Below are 15,284 nucleotides of genomic sequence, written 5' to 3'. Positions count from 1 at the left end.
TATTCAGAAATTCTATTCCCCTAAAGCACACTGTTTAAATCCACATCTCCTCTATTCTAAGTTTTTCTGGGACCAAAACATGTATGTTCCCAACATCTAAGAGTCTGTGTCTGCTCAGATAAAAGGCTTTGGAATGGATCAATATATTCTAGAATGGCATCTGCGGCTTCAGAAAAACTCCTGGTTGCAACAGACTTGCTCTCCAGAGGACCAGGCCTCTGCTCTGCCAAGAAGCAACCAAGAGGGGGATTTAAGAAGTGTTCATGGTTGAAACAGGATCACTACCTCTGCTTGTTCTGCATCCTCGCAAACCATAAAAGGGCAGCAGGAGCACTATAGAGTCAGCTGAACTAACTGGGCACAAGGGTACACCTGAAAAATAGGCACAACCTGAAATGCTCATCTGAATACCTTCATCTGCTTTGTAATGTTTGCAACCTAAAGACCCCTGGTTTTTAATGCTGCCATTTAATATTACCTCTGCTGGACCCAGAAGTGTGATTCTGGAGAAGGGCTCATCGTGAAAGAAAATGTGAAATTATGAGAAAAGAAACTAAGATTACACAGATAACACAGATTGGAACATAGAAGTCAAATACTAATCATATATTATCACGTTCAAGCCCTGTTCATTAAGAGAAATCACTATAAATTTTTGGTCTTTATCTGTTCTGAAAATGAGTCATTCTGGAAATACATGCTCATGTTGAATGTTGAAATCCTTTAAGATTTTGTTAGTGCTTTAATTAACCCGCCACATTACCTTGGAGACAGTCCACCATGGGAACAATTGGTAGGTGAAGTTAAGGGACTGGTTCTGCTGCTGGAGTGCCGGGAAGGAGTTCGACCAAGGGTATTGCTGGGGGAACCCTGGCAAAGGAGCAGGAAGACAGGCATTAGCAGTATGCTACAATACACAAGCAAAAGGACAACAAAAACAACAAGTCCAAATGTTCCCTTTATTTGCCCTGGGCAAGCTTAGTCTAGTTTTGATGATGGCTCTTGACCTAAGAATCTGCAGTACTAATTGACAGAGTCAAGTGCAGAAGCAAATCACAGCAAATGTGGGCTTTTCTCCAGTAAGAAGCTCTATGATATTTTTAACCCCAAGCAAGTCACCTTTCAAAGCTCACATAAGGCTCAGGCACAAAGCTCATGTGCCCTACTGCAGCTATGCTTCAAAGTGTGCACGCCCAAAATGTGCAAGTGTTTTTTTCGGGGGAGTGCTTTGAAAGCCATGCTTTGTGTAGACAGTAACATGCTCTCAAAGGGACTGCTCTGAGAATCAAGCAAGCACATGTGCATCTTTCTACAGTCCACAAAACCTGTAGTTTGAACCATGCTGTGTGGATGGCCTGTAGTAATGCCAGGGAAATGGTTTATCAATCCAGTTACCCGGTTCCTCAAACACTTTTCTCCATACTCCAAAGCATGCAGACTATTACTCTGGCAATTTAGCAATTTAATTACGCAGCTATTTTCCACATTGTCTAAAGCGTTCTGATTGTGCTTGTTAGGAGTATAAGTTAGCAATATGATTTATTATTTTCCACTGGCCTGCATAATCATTATATCACTGCAAAATACTCCCATTTCTGACTCATTTCACACAATAGGAAGTTGAACAAAGTGGAGGGACTAGCAAATCTAGCCCTTCCTCCTAGAAGCCTAATGCTGCAGTTCTAGCTTAACAAACATCTACTTGTCTCTATGCACGTGCTCAGATGGGAGGGTTCAAATTCCCCAAAATTTTACAGAATTTTTGCACAAACAAGGCAATACTCTAATCCTTGCTGCCTTGAGAAAAAAGGCAGTTTAGAAACACACTTGGGTTCTCATCTACTAACACCTTCCTTCAGAGATATAAAAATAGGCTAGAGCTTCATGAAAAAAACAAAAACTTAGGATAATAGTTACAGACTGAAGGGAGCTATTAGATCACACCAAACAGTCTGCAAACTTCTTAGCACACAATATATCAGCTATTGAACTGATGTTGATGCTAGTGTTACACTCAGAAAAATCTGTGGGATCAGGGCCTCTGTTTTAGCAAAAGGCATGATTTTCAAAAGCACACTGATTTGAAAATACAAGCCTCACTTCCACATCACGTTCTTTTTAAAAAAAAAATCTGCTTTGGTTGTGATGGTTTTAAAAACTAAAAAATAACCAAGCTTTTAGTTTTAACGGTCCCTACAAAAGCAACATCAAACAGAATCCTTTCCTGCAATATTGTTTCAAGTAAGGTGACAGTCTTGCTACTGAGCATCTGCAATAGCTTATCAATTAGCCGCTGTCTTTAGGGCTCTGCTATTGCAGAGACAAGGGTCTCACCACACTGGTGTTACTGGAGTTCTTGAGGTGGTTGTGCAGGAGCTTGGTAGCACCGTCCTGGAATGTTTTCGGCAAGGCACCAAGTAACATGGTAAACTCGGGAGTGTTCAATTCAAAAAGAGAAATCAGGACTATTTGTGCTGCCTGAAAAAGAAAAAAAAAAAGAAAAGGATGGTTAGTTTTTATTCTCTGAATATGCGTTCTGTTTGGAACAATCTTAAATTGATAAATGATACAAGCTTTTCATTTAAAAAGATGATGCTTACATGAGAAAAGCATATTTTGGATGTGTCACAAGGAGATATTAACTATCACGTTAACTTTTAAGTTCCTACAGTCTATAATACATTTTTGCATTTATATGAATTTCTCAGGTGTACACAGAGATTCACAGCTAGTCCTCCTGTCCTGTATACTCATTTCCATTGAATAAGTTACTGCAAAAATTAATAGAAATCAAAAATAAAGCCAGAAGCTCAAATCAGATAAGTATGAAGAATCTAGGAGTGTAATTTGCTATTCCCATACCTTCTAAGCGTAAAAGGGACTAGTTTTTGTTTCTACTCAACTTCTCTTCTTCCCAAGGATCCAAATTTGTTTCAGATAGAGACTCCCTGCTTCTGCTTGCCCCTCTTTCCTATCAGCCATGGAGGCTGATAGAACAACACAAGCCCCTAGCTCAGGTGGAAGATCTACTGGGACAGCAAGAGGGATCTTTCCCTCACCCAGGAGGGAGCAAATATAGACTCCTCGAAGTCACTAAGTGAAACTACAGTACTGCTGAAACAATTGGAAATTTTACCATTAATTTCACTGGGTAGGGTCTCACCCTACTGCCAGAACAGGATCTCCGCTAATTCCATCAGCAAACATACAGCTCTGCATATCCTGAACTAAGACAATGGAATCAAATGGAAACGAAAACAGTATAAATCACTGAGTGCAGATCTGCAAGAGTAATTGACATCACATGTTCCTAACCAGATTCTCCCAGCAGCACACAGCCCATGGGAATGGCACCATTTCTGCTTCCCCCCCCCCCCCACACACACTTTTGATTTGAGAATATATGCAAAGATACCATAAAAACTGAGTTAAATAATAGGGCACATGAAGCAATGGTGAAGAACCTCCATGATGGACTCTGCAGCACCACCTTTCCCAACTGGGGGTAGCCGTTGACACACCAACCTCCAGGGTACGTATTTGGATACAAAGCAGTAGCTTAGTCTCAGAGTAAGAAGAGGGGCATGTGCTCCAATTTTGGAGCAGCATTCAGGCTTAGGAATAGCACTTGTATTTGAACCTTTCTGGAACTTTCCAAAGCTTCCTAAAAACAAAGAATAACTTAAAAGTGCGTTAAAAATATAATTCACTATTGTGGTGATAACTGTACATTCATTGTTCTCAAAGGAGAAGGCACTTTTAATAAATAATGTATTTTTAAAGTTGCAGTAATTAAGTGTATCTGCAGTTCCCTGTAAAGTGGAATCCACTAGCAGATGAACTTCAGCACACAGAAACTCTTTCATAGTGGAAAGGAATGAAAGTGCCTCATTGTTTCAGTGTGCAAACTGCAATTCAAGCTATACTGATCCTTCTGCTCATCTGGCTCATTCACAGTAACACAGCTTTGTACTTAAAGAACACTTTCCATCTGTAGATCTCAAAGTCTGGTAAGCAGCATTCTTTTCGTACAGCCAAGGCAACTGAGGCACCCGAAGGTCAATGGGCTACCCAGGACTGCCATGAACTTCATGTCTTCCAGACTCTTCACTCCAAATAGATCATGCTGTCTCCTGCCAAAACTCCCATTGACTTAAACTGAAACATAATATAACATTATTCATTTAACACTAACAATCCAAGGATGAAAGATGGGGAGAGAATTCTCATGGTTTTCTTAACTCCAGACTCTATCTACCCTCCTATGACCTGCGTTTCAGGCAACTCTGCCTGATACCCACCAAGGATGTATACTTCTGTATAGTTTGATCTAAGACATTTAAGTTTTCACCAGTAATAATATTTTCGGCAATAAAAAATCATGGCAAACGAGATCTCAGAACAGCAATCAGCATGTTGAACTGAATGCAAAGTGACAGTCATGCCAAAGTACATTCCCATTTGTGCAGTCATGCATATCCTGGATGGTTAGAAAATGGACACACACATCTGTGCCAGAACAAGCAGATCTCATGTTCATTAAGATGACAAAAACAGGAAACTTGATCAAGAAGCTTCTTAAGTTGAGAGATTGCTCAGAGACTGGAATATCCAGAGAGATGGGCTGGTAAGGCAGCAGCTGCCCAACTTACAGCAAGGTAGGGCAGGATGCAAGATACCTTACTGTCCCTGACATCACCCACAGATGGGCTAGTAATAAGGTCATCCTTGGAGATATCCTGTGTAAAAAAGAGCAAGACACACACAAAAGCAAGTGTGCTCCAAGAGTGATGCTGGATTCAGCTTCTGCTGTGTGCCAGAGAGATCTGATCTAAGAAGCATCACATCTCTGAGCAAGATCTTCCAAGCTGCACCAGAGACTTTGCGATTCTGTGACTTCATTTTGAAGTGGACAGTTCCCCAACTGGTACAGTTTAGCCCTGATATATACACATTGATAATATAGATGTTGCATTAGAGGAATATAAGGGAGTTTTCTGCTCCCAGAAGTCACTTAATTTTTCTTCTTCTTTCTTTTTTTGGTCTTGACTTTAATGAAAACAGGACTGTTGTCCTTCTTCCCTCTTTGCACCAACTACAGCTTGTTTTCAGGGCTGTCTGCCAGCATTTTGTGTACATTAAGCATTCTTTAGTAGCCTTGTTGTGGCCTGCAATTAGATCACTGGGCTTTGAACAGAGCACTGAACTGGCTCACAACGCTTATGAGGCCTGAAAAAAAACAGAACTAGAGTCTACATTTTTTGAAATAAAGTCAAGAAGTATTACGGCCCATGAGCTGTGCTCCAGTAAAGCTCTCAAAGGCAACACCGAACCTATGTGGGTTCACTTTTGCTGTGTTCTTTTAGAATTCCTCATCCATCCAATTGTATTTGCAGGTTTATTTCAGACAAAAACTGCTTTGTAAAAGCTATTATCTGAAAGTTCAGCCATGATTTCTTGCTTTGGATTTAAAATTTAAAGGCCTTGCCCCTGCTACCATAAAATCAAGAACACAGATCCCACTGCCCTTAACAGCTGAAAGGTCCACACTGGCTTGAAATCACATTTATAATGTGCTCTAAGTTTCAGTCTTGCAATACTTTCCAGTTCAATACAGTTAATTTTATTTCACTAATGAAAAGCATCATTTTGCTACCTGGATCTGCATACACTTCATAATTTTTAAAGTTTCATTTACTTAATCTACATCTATCTAGTCAAAGGACATCTTCCACAAATAATGTTTCTTACAATTTTAACTCTGTTGCTATTCAGCTTGTGACTAGAGGACATTTAATGATCTCAGAATCACTAGTCATTTCTGAAACTCTTGGCTCCTATTTCATTAGATTATTCAAGGCATAAATAAATCAAAAACAAGCAATCAAAAACCCCTTATTTCTGTACTCAATACACAAACATTCCCCATGCAGCACTCATGCTTGATGATACTATACTTGAAGAAAGAGCAGTATCTGAACTTCCCCTTGCCTTTATGTCCCTCTGCCATTACTGTGGAATACTAATCCCTCTCCTTTCAGTGACAATTAATGTAGACCCTATAGGTCACCAAATCTTAATGACGTTGTTCTCTGCTGGCTTAGGCTGAATTCACTGGGGTTTCTTCAGAGGCTGGCTATGATAGTGAGGCGGTCTGGCTCAATGTCAGGTTGTTGAATCATTTGAAAGGGATCACTTATGTAACTTCATTATTTTCTTTATAACATTGCAACTAGGCATCAGGTTGCACAGCCCAGTAGCAGCTCCTGAACTTTCATATGGACACCAATGCAAAAGTTATGCTGTCCAACAGCATCAGCTGCTAAACAAACAAATACTCTGGTAGGTTTTTTTTTCTTTTTTTTAAAAAAAATGACAGTGAGTGATGGCCAGATTCATAAAAATCCAGTAACCTCTGTAACTTAGTTGAACTATATTAAAGTCCCTTTAAAGAAGTGTGGGCTTATTAAGCAAAAAGATCAAGGCTAACTGGGAAAATCCATTGATTTTAAGGGGAAAACGTGGTCAGTGACCTGACCCAAGCTTCACACAAGTGCCTCATGACAGCCTCGGTAGCTCATCTGGTTCACAAAGCAGAATAAGCTGTCAGTGCCCGAGCTACATGAAAGCAGTTTGCAAGTTGCTCAAATTTATATTGACAAGAGGCTCACGACACACCCCTGTAAGAGCAGAGGACCACAACCTCTGATTGTTTCCAAGACACAAAAGCAATCTGCAAACAAGAACACAGTTAACAGAAAAGCACACCAAAGCCAAGAAGTTATTTAACAGACAGACACGTTTTTTTCAGGCTCCCAGGCAGGGTCTCTGCACAGCTAGATGGTTGAGTTGAGACTGCAAACAAGATTAGTGTGATTAGCGCACACGGCATTTAATCTACCTGTTTACATTTCTCTTCCAAGTTTCCTTCACCAGGCCCTGAGGAAGCTGTAGTTGTCCTAGCTGGCAAATCCTCACCTACCCAACTATGCATGGTCTGGATTTGACAAACAGGAAAGTTTATATTATTTAGAGAAAACATAATTTCAATTAAATCATCTAAACAGTATATATGCTATTTTTTTGCCTAAGACAGTTTTAATCAGTCACTTGCATATTATCAAGTAACTAAAAAGCATAAATATTTGACTTAACCAGAAGAGCATTCCTTTCAGCAGAGGGCAGCACTAGGCTTAAAAGTATTCAGCCACAGTTCTCAGGCTTACAAATCCTCCCTTAACCCTTTTGCAGTGCTTCGCTTTGGCAACCTACCGATCACCTCCACAGCCATTTGGAAAACCCTGCTGAGATGTAGGGCCTAGGCAAAGTGCTGCTCTGAGATGACAACAGGGCTCGCATCCAGCCAGCCAGGAGCACTGGAAGAGGAGCTCACGTCCGCCTGTATCTATCCGTGTCTCTTGGAATGCTCAGAGCAAATAAAAATCAAGAACATGCAAACTCCCGACTCCAGCCCAACCATCAGCCTAACAGGTCAACACCCTCTACAAACACCTTTTATACTGGGATTGATCTGGGGGGAGTTTGACAAGAATGTCTTCTCAGTTTTGAGAAGTACAATCATACCATATATGAATTATTTATTCCACCATCCAGTCTAAGATAAATGTGTTTTTAACAATGCAGGACCTACCAGGACAGAGCAACTCTCTCTCTCTCATGTCCCTTCAGTTATACTAAAGTGCAGATAAAACATAAAACCATTTAGATTGAGAAGCAGCAGTGACATTAGCAGCTTGTATTAGCACACATATTGGCATAGAGCAATACTCTCACAACCTCCTCTGATGAGCATATCTAACATTAAGAGTTAATTCACATCTACTCATATTTGCAGGCTCTAAACAAGCATCATTTAAGTATACTTTTCAGCAGACAATTAAGCTTTAGCTTGGCACGAAGCTAATAAACTATCTGCCAAACCAAACCTCCTGCTTGTTCCCTTTTTGGGTCTAAATCAGAAGATTACAGATGCCCAAATTACTGATATGGTAGCACAAATCACCATGGCTTCATCAGTTCACAATCCAAGTATGCTGGCTTGAAATCAAGTTTTTAAATATATAATTTTCCCAAAAGATTTCTATTAGACTATTCTGTTTACATCCATATCCTGAAAAGGAAGAATTTGTTTTTAAGATTTATATACAGAATTCACATACAGATTAAATCCACATTGTCATTGTGTTTTATATAGTACACACTTAACATAGCATAAAAGGTTTTGTAAGTCATACATTGTTGCGTGACGTGTCAAAGTGTGGCTACATTGTGAATGGCATCTCAGGCAAGTGCCAGCAAAACTATACAGCACTGAATCATCACATACTTTTTACATACTTTTTACATCACATACTTATTATAGTTCTGTAATGGATTAAAACTCCTTATGTCTATTGTTCTTTTGTCACCTGGCCATAGCAAAGACTACAGCAAAAAAGGTTCATTATCTCCAGGACAAACATTTCCAGAACCAGATATTACTCTTAGAAGTCATGGAGATGAAGGTTACTCTGAATAACTTTGCTCCATACAAAAAGGTAACTCTTCCAGAGACAGGTTTTTTCCCCACCCCAGGATATTCTATTTATTTACAGAACTAGCAACAAAAATTACACTCTACTGAGAAACGAGAAGCTTAAATAATAAGCCTGACATGATGCAGGTCCAAATTTTGAGGGAAAATTTCCACACGTAGGCTAAGAAAGAAGCATTTTTTGAAGGTAGTTTGTAATAAAGACATGCACTTCAACCTGTACAGTGGTTTGAAATGCTAGAATAAGTACGGGAGACTTATCCATCATAGTGCAGCGAAAGCAGCCAATGATCCATTTATGTGATGACTTTACAATGCATCATGTAAACCTCTCGTCCTCATATTAGAACATGATGCATCACCTCTACCTATATAGGTTTTTGTATATTTATATACATGGCATGTACAAACATTATGCACAGATACATAAGCATGAGTGCACATGTTCTATGAAATAATGAATTATCTCACATTAGCGTTAGCTCTTAGTTTCAAGCAAACTGAGAAAATGCAACTGCTTGTATGACAAACTGCTTTCAATACAAAGGAGTTGAGAAGACTGTATAAATACAACAGCCATTTTAAGGAAACCCACGCATGTGACCATGTTACCCAACAGGCATGTGATGATTTTCTGGCCACTACTGTTCAGAAAAGCTATTTTTCTTACACTGCATACACTAAAAATATTTGCACTCTCATAGCTCTGTAGCTTCAAATTCAAAACAAACAGAAAACGACAGCTACTATTTTGGAAACACAGCTAGGACACTGAGAACCTTTTTGTTCTAGCAGCATTAAAGCAAGTAATTACAGAAATCCACCAAGCACCATTTTTGATGAATTACATTATTTTTCCTAACAATGACTATGTTAAAAACCCTGAAAATTGTTCCTCTGAGCATTTAGTTCTAGTCTGACTTCTTTAAGAATATCCTTTTGTTAAGCAGCTGAACTCAGCAGTGTGGACATACTGCTATTTAAAACTCCATGAAATTGAGATTAAATCCTCAGGCCCGATTCTCTGTTAACTTGGTTCTTCATGGAGTCAATGAAACACGCATTTTTTAAAATAGGAACATTACAAGAAAGCCAGACAATCCTCAAGTCCGGAAAGACAAGGCCTGACCTACTGAGGAATATTAAAAAATTTGCTATTAAAAGCACTTCTGCAAATGTCCTCTCTGCTGCTGCTTCACAAAAAGAACACAACCAGCACTAGTTGTTGCCCAACACTGTTAAGGATGAATGATGCCATTTCAGCTAAGAATCTTCAGGAGTCCATTTTCAGCACAACTTTCACGTCACAGAATTGCTCAAACCAGCCTAACCCCAAATAGAAAAATACAAAGTTCCAGGAGAAATTTCAGAGGTCTCCTTTGACATCAAACTGCAAAGGAGTCTGATTTTGTTTCCTTAGCAGTCTTCCTGTCTATCACAGGTTCTGGTAGAGATGCTGCAGCAATATTTTAGCCAAACTTTCTTTAGGTTTTAGATATAATTTCCTTACTGTGGTGAAAACATCAATTTCTTGGAATATGGCATCCAGGATTGCTATTAAAAAAAAAAAAAAAAAAAAAAAAAACCCTTCCTTGGTTGTTTGAGAGCATGAATCTGGCCGTCTACAGCTTTCTCTTTGATTCTTTTTTTCTGTTGTAATACGTCCTAATGTCCTAATAGATCAGTTTTGGAAGTAATTCTGATATCAGATAGTTTTCTTTGCATATCTCTAGACTTCACCCACAAATCAGTGACAATCCAAGGAGGGCACTGTTTAGGACAGGTATTCCAAGGGGGACTCGACCATAATGTAAATCCAAGTTATACAAACACTCACTTGGGCTTTTGGATCCACTGCAAATGCTCTCGTGTCTTATGGAGTCCCATTCATTGTCTACGCTCAAGGACAGCTTGGTTAAAACACAGTTTAGAAGTGGGATAGTTGAAAGAAGTGTTTTCCTAGCTATGTAAGTGGAAGGCAAAATATGATGCCATGTACAGGATACAACGTTGCCCATAATGGGAGTTTTATTTTACAAGCCTGAACTTATTTTTACCCATGTGTTTCATCAACAGAGAAGTCAGGTAGGACATTTGGCACGGAAGAAAAAATTACTTCTTCCTTGAGATTAGTGGGCCAAATCATTATCACGTGCTACAGATCTGTCGCTGTTAAGACCAGAGCTTGGCTGATTACCAAGACAGCGGGCAGCATCACCGACCCCTCACCTTGAAGAGTCTTGCTCCCTTTCAACCTCTACACAAACTCCTTCTAAGCACTAAAATCCCAGGTGCCCCTAGAGATGAGACAGCCCCCTTTCTTAGTTCTGAACACCCACGTTTAATAAAAATTCCCATTCCCCTTAGCCTTGGGCACAAGGCTTCTCAGGGCTTAGGCCAGAGTCAAATTAGAAATCTCATTTTAATTTCTATTCTCAAGCTGATGGCTCTTTGCCAAGATCAGAGTATTCTCCCACACAGAGTCCAATCCTGTAATCCAAAATTAATGGGAGTTTTGCCTATGTAAGGATTGCACAATAACTTTGCAGCAATATTAGTGATAATAGTAAAGTTAATAACTTAATATCCTCAACGCCAGTCATCTATCTGCATTATCATTTGTGCCAAAAGCAATAAATGGCTTTTGTAGAATGATTTCATCAAATCCAAAACATTTTCAAAAAAAGAAAAAAAAAAAAAAAGAGAGAGAGAATTGACACCCCGTGATAGAGAAATAAACCAAGGCAGAGGAAAGTAAAGTGATTCACACATGGTTAAACACTAACACAATCAAGACTAGAGTTCTTAAATCATGATCTGTGTTCTGTTCATTGGTGTACATATCATGCATGTGTCTTTGCTTGGGGACAAATTGGCTGTGTGTGCATAACTCACCAACACATGCTCTCACATACACAATTCACTGCACCTGAAGGCAAAATTTGAACCACATTCCATATAAGTATACGATGCAGCACAATCTGTTTCTACCTAAAAGCTTTTGTTTAACAGAGAGGACAAACACCTTTCACCTTTCTTCCAGTACTGCTTCCAGGTCATAAGTCTTAACAGTATTTACCTTGAATGCAAGTTAAGTGTTAACTATCTTTAAAACAAGGAAAAAATATTTACCCATAACACTCTGCAGCTCACTTTATTTTAAAAAATAAAACATGGCAATAATTTTCACTATACATAATTTACCACCCCTGTCAACAATTTAAATGGGTTCTGCCCCGAGACATTGAGATATTTGTCAATTACTCACCGTGATGCCAACTGTACACTCCTCAAAGTACATCATGTCTTTTTGTTTTTTATTATACACAGCAGTGATAACAGAGCTTGTGTTTAGTTACAGATACCATTTCATGCTAAAACAAACTCTTTTATGCATAACAGCAATTTCTTAGGCTAAGTTTGTTTCTGATTTCCGTAGCTATTAAATATGGTCTGTCATCCAAGTCCAATTGCAGACAGGTTAAGCATGATCATTACGTATGTTTAAGAAATCATTGTATGGGCGTACCAGATATAATATAGGTGTATCATTCAGTTTGAAAAAGCTCTTTGGATCAGATGTCACCTTAGGTTGCATTTTTCTCCAATACTTTAATAACCACAGGGCTGGGACCTCCATGACCATCATGTACAGTTAACAGTAACAGAAGGATGGTCCCATTACTGATTAATAATGTAATCCATTTCATTGACAGATTCCTTTGCTGCCGCAGGATAAAACCTGCACGATTAATGGTTGTGTGCACATAACAGCCGTGAGCATTTACCACTGGAACGTTTATATTTTAACTAATCAGCATGAATGCGCCTTTACCTGCACCTGCTTTACAGAGGCAATCTCCAGAAGGAAGAGCATGACTATGACACAGATAGATATTTACATTAACAGCACATTTACTGAGGGACTAAATTTCTTGTAAGGAAGAGTTTCTGCCTTCACAGGCAGCTCAGCACTGGTGTTTCTGTTCCACCAAGTCAGCTGCACGGGTACAGGTGGACTGGACTATGTCAGCCAGGACTCTTCAGTACCAAAGTTTGCTCCTGTCAACGCACAGTTGATTGCATTGATAGTCTCAATGCAGTCACTACTGAGAAAGTCCCACATTTCCTACATTTTACAATTTTTCCAAGGCCTCTCTGGCATTCTGACAAGTGCCTGAGCGTTTGAAGTCTGATTTATTTTTCTCCCTCTCCCTCAGACTTGCAACTGTCCCCTCATTTTTAGAGGGCGGTAATACCTTCCAAGAGGAGAAAAAACAGCTTTTGACACTTAAGTTATACAAATGAATCTTTTAATATGAAAAATTGGTACTGTTTTTCCTGCTGATAGTCTCCAAAACTGTTTTTAAATTGTGTTCTTCAGAACACTTACATGTCAGGGCTGGCCTGTGATAATCCAGTTCGTTATTGCATAATGAATTTATTAGTCTGTTAACTATAGCCCTCACAAAGACAATGGCCAATGATTGCTTATAAATCCTTCCCCACAATGTTTCTTCCAAAGCCGGCAGTGTGCAGTATGTTCTTAATAAAATCATAGTACACCAACAGCATAATGAAATAAAGATCATGTCTGCATTCATCTTAATAGCCTAAATTAGCTCAAAACTGTGGAATACCACCACACTTGAGCGCTACCAGCACTAGAGGCATACGCAGTAGTCACATTCAGGTTTAATAAACAGAAGTTAGATTCAGTAATCTCTTATCAGCCCCCAAGGCACTCTGACCCTTGCCCAGGTACTGCTCAAGTGAAGTTTCCTGGTAGTTTTACCTGAGCTCTGAGAGTCTTGGAAGTGGATAAGAGGGATGGTCACTGCGTCGTGAACACGCGTTCCCCGCGTCCTGCAGCTTCACAGCCAAACCTGCTTTTCAGCTGCTGCAGAGATACTCTTCACTCAATTTTGCATGCAGCAATGATGACCCCTAATGGTCAAATATTCCTTCTGCTGAGCAACACGGAGATTTTGCCTTTTGCTTTCAGTATATATCTCTAGTTAAATAAATTGCAGTGCTCTTATCTGCCAGAGTAAGTAGTTTGGAGTTTATCTGAACTGTAACAGAGAAGCAGTTTCTTTCCCCATTATTTAATTCGGACTTTGTTAACAGAGCCCCACAATGGAAATGCATGTTCCAGACTTAAGTCTAGGATTTAAAGTCACTCCTTTCAGAGACAGACCATCTTGCAGAAGCAAGTTTCAGTCACACTGGTGTAAATAACCTATGCAGAAAGTCTAAGTGAGATATTTTCCTCTACATCTGATAAAACATACACTAGAAAGCTCACAGCATGCACACAGAAACTTTCCTTGAAATCTGACAGTCATCAGATATGGTGCAGTAGCAGCACCTTTCTTAGCCAGTGTCCATATCATTAAAATCAAATAATCAACAAAAATAATTTTATTGGCAAAGTTATAAAATATTGAAATATTATTCTAGCAATAATTCAACATGTAGAGTATAGAGATCTCATACAATTTCTACATTCTGAAATGCTTAAGAGTTCTTAGTTTAAGTACTTCTCAAAACCCACAACTCCTACTGGAATTTATTCCTGTACTTGAGCTGGGAAAAGAAGGTAATTTTAAATTGTGTTACAGATGCCAGATACATGAAACAGTCTCACTTTTCTCTTGGGACAGATGAGTATCTGTTATTTGCTCTGTATTAGCTTACCTGACACTTCCAAGAAAAGAAACAAGTTAACTGTATTATCTATGCCTGACCCAGATGCGTCAAGTTTTTCCAAGTTGAGATAAACACAATGTTTTTTTAAAAAGAAAAGAATTGAGAGTCCTTGGCAGCTTACTGATTTGTTTTCTTTCCTTTAGAAATACTGTGTCACAGAAGTCACACTACATTTCTTTCGAGTCTACAAAGCACTTTTTATCTAAGTAAACAAAATACTGCAGGTATGTGACTGCTCAGTAACAAGTGCCTGTTTAAATCGTGTTCTCTTTTTGCTTGTTCATAGTAGTTAAAGTCACACAGCTGAGCAGCTTTAAAAAAATATGAAGAGTGTCTTTACTGAATTGACACTTCAGTTTGGAGGGCAAGGAACGCAAAATACTTTTTTTTTTCTTAATTAGAATCTAACTAAATTGTCTTTACAACTGTTTTTTTTTTTTTTTTTTTGTTTTGTTTTGCTTTTTGTTTGTTTGGTTTTTTTTAAGGAAGAACAACAACTACTGCAAATGCTCCAGTATTTTGGCTTACCTTTCTCACATCTGAGCTCTTTGGTTCTGTTGTCCAAGTAATAATTCTAGATACAGCAAGTCTTGTCTCACTGGAGTTCACAAAGTCTGTTGGATCCATCTGTCTTGCCAGGGACTCAATATATTTCAGGATTGCAACTTTCACCTGAGAAGTGAGATTTGTCAGCCTGACAAACTGGCAAAACATAGAATTATCTAATGGTAAACAGGTATCACCACAGACTGTTTTGAATTGATCTTCGATCAATACAGACCCATGTATTGAGCAAAGAAAAAAGAATCCCTGTAACATCTCCATATCAGATCTCAAATTAGAAGCAACTTTCTACCAAGGATTAACTTTGTATAATAACAGTCTGGAATGGTACATCAGAACTGGCTTGAAAAAACGTCTGCTTGTGCATTTGCATAAGCAAATCAGCACTCCACCACACTGCCTGCATCAGTATCAAACATTTTAATGTCTTACGGTCTCTCTCTTATATTCAGGG

At 39.0% G+C, this 15,284-nt stretch overlaps 1 protein-coding gene across 6 annotated transcripts in view; it reads right to left on the bottom strand.

Annotated features, from left to right (window-relative positions):
- Nucleotides 1–15,284, bottom strand: part of CLASP1 (cytoplasmic linker associated protein 1) — a 189,457-nt gene that overhangs the window by 30,921 nt on the left and 143,252 nt on the right. For all 6 annotated transcript variants that reach the window (XM_062578537.1, XM_062578539.1, XM_062578541.1 and 3 more), the window contains 3 exons: nt 14,795–14,938; nt 2,335–2,478; nt 764–870 (listed from right to left, as the gene is read on the bottom strand). In XM_062578537.1, the coding sequence (XP_062434521.1) occupies nt 764–870; nt 2,335–2,478; nt 14,795–14,938 (395 nt within the window). The remainder of the gene's footprint in view (nt 1–763; nt 871–2,334; nt 2,479–14,794; nt 14,939–15,284) is intronic.

Source organism: Rhea pennata, chromosome 6, assembly GCF_028389875.1.
Source record: "Rhea pennata isolate bPtePen1 chromosome 6, bPtePen1.pri, whole genome shotgun sequence".
Classification (NCBI taxonomy): domain Eukaryota; kingdom Metazoa; phylum Chordata; class Aves; order Rheiformes; family Rheidae; genus Rhea; species Rhea pennata.
This window is presented reverse-complemented; position numbering and strand designations above follow the sequence as displayed.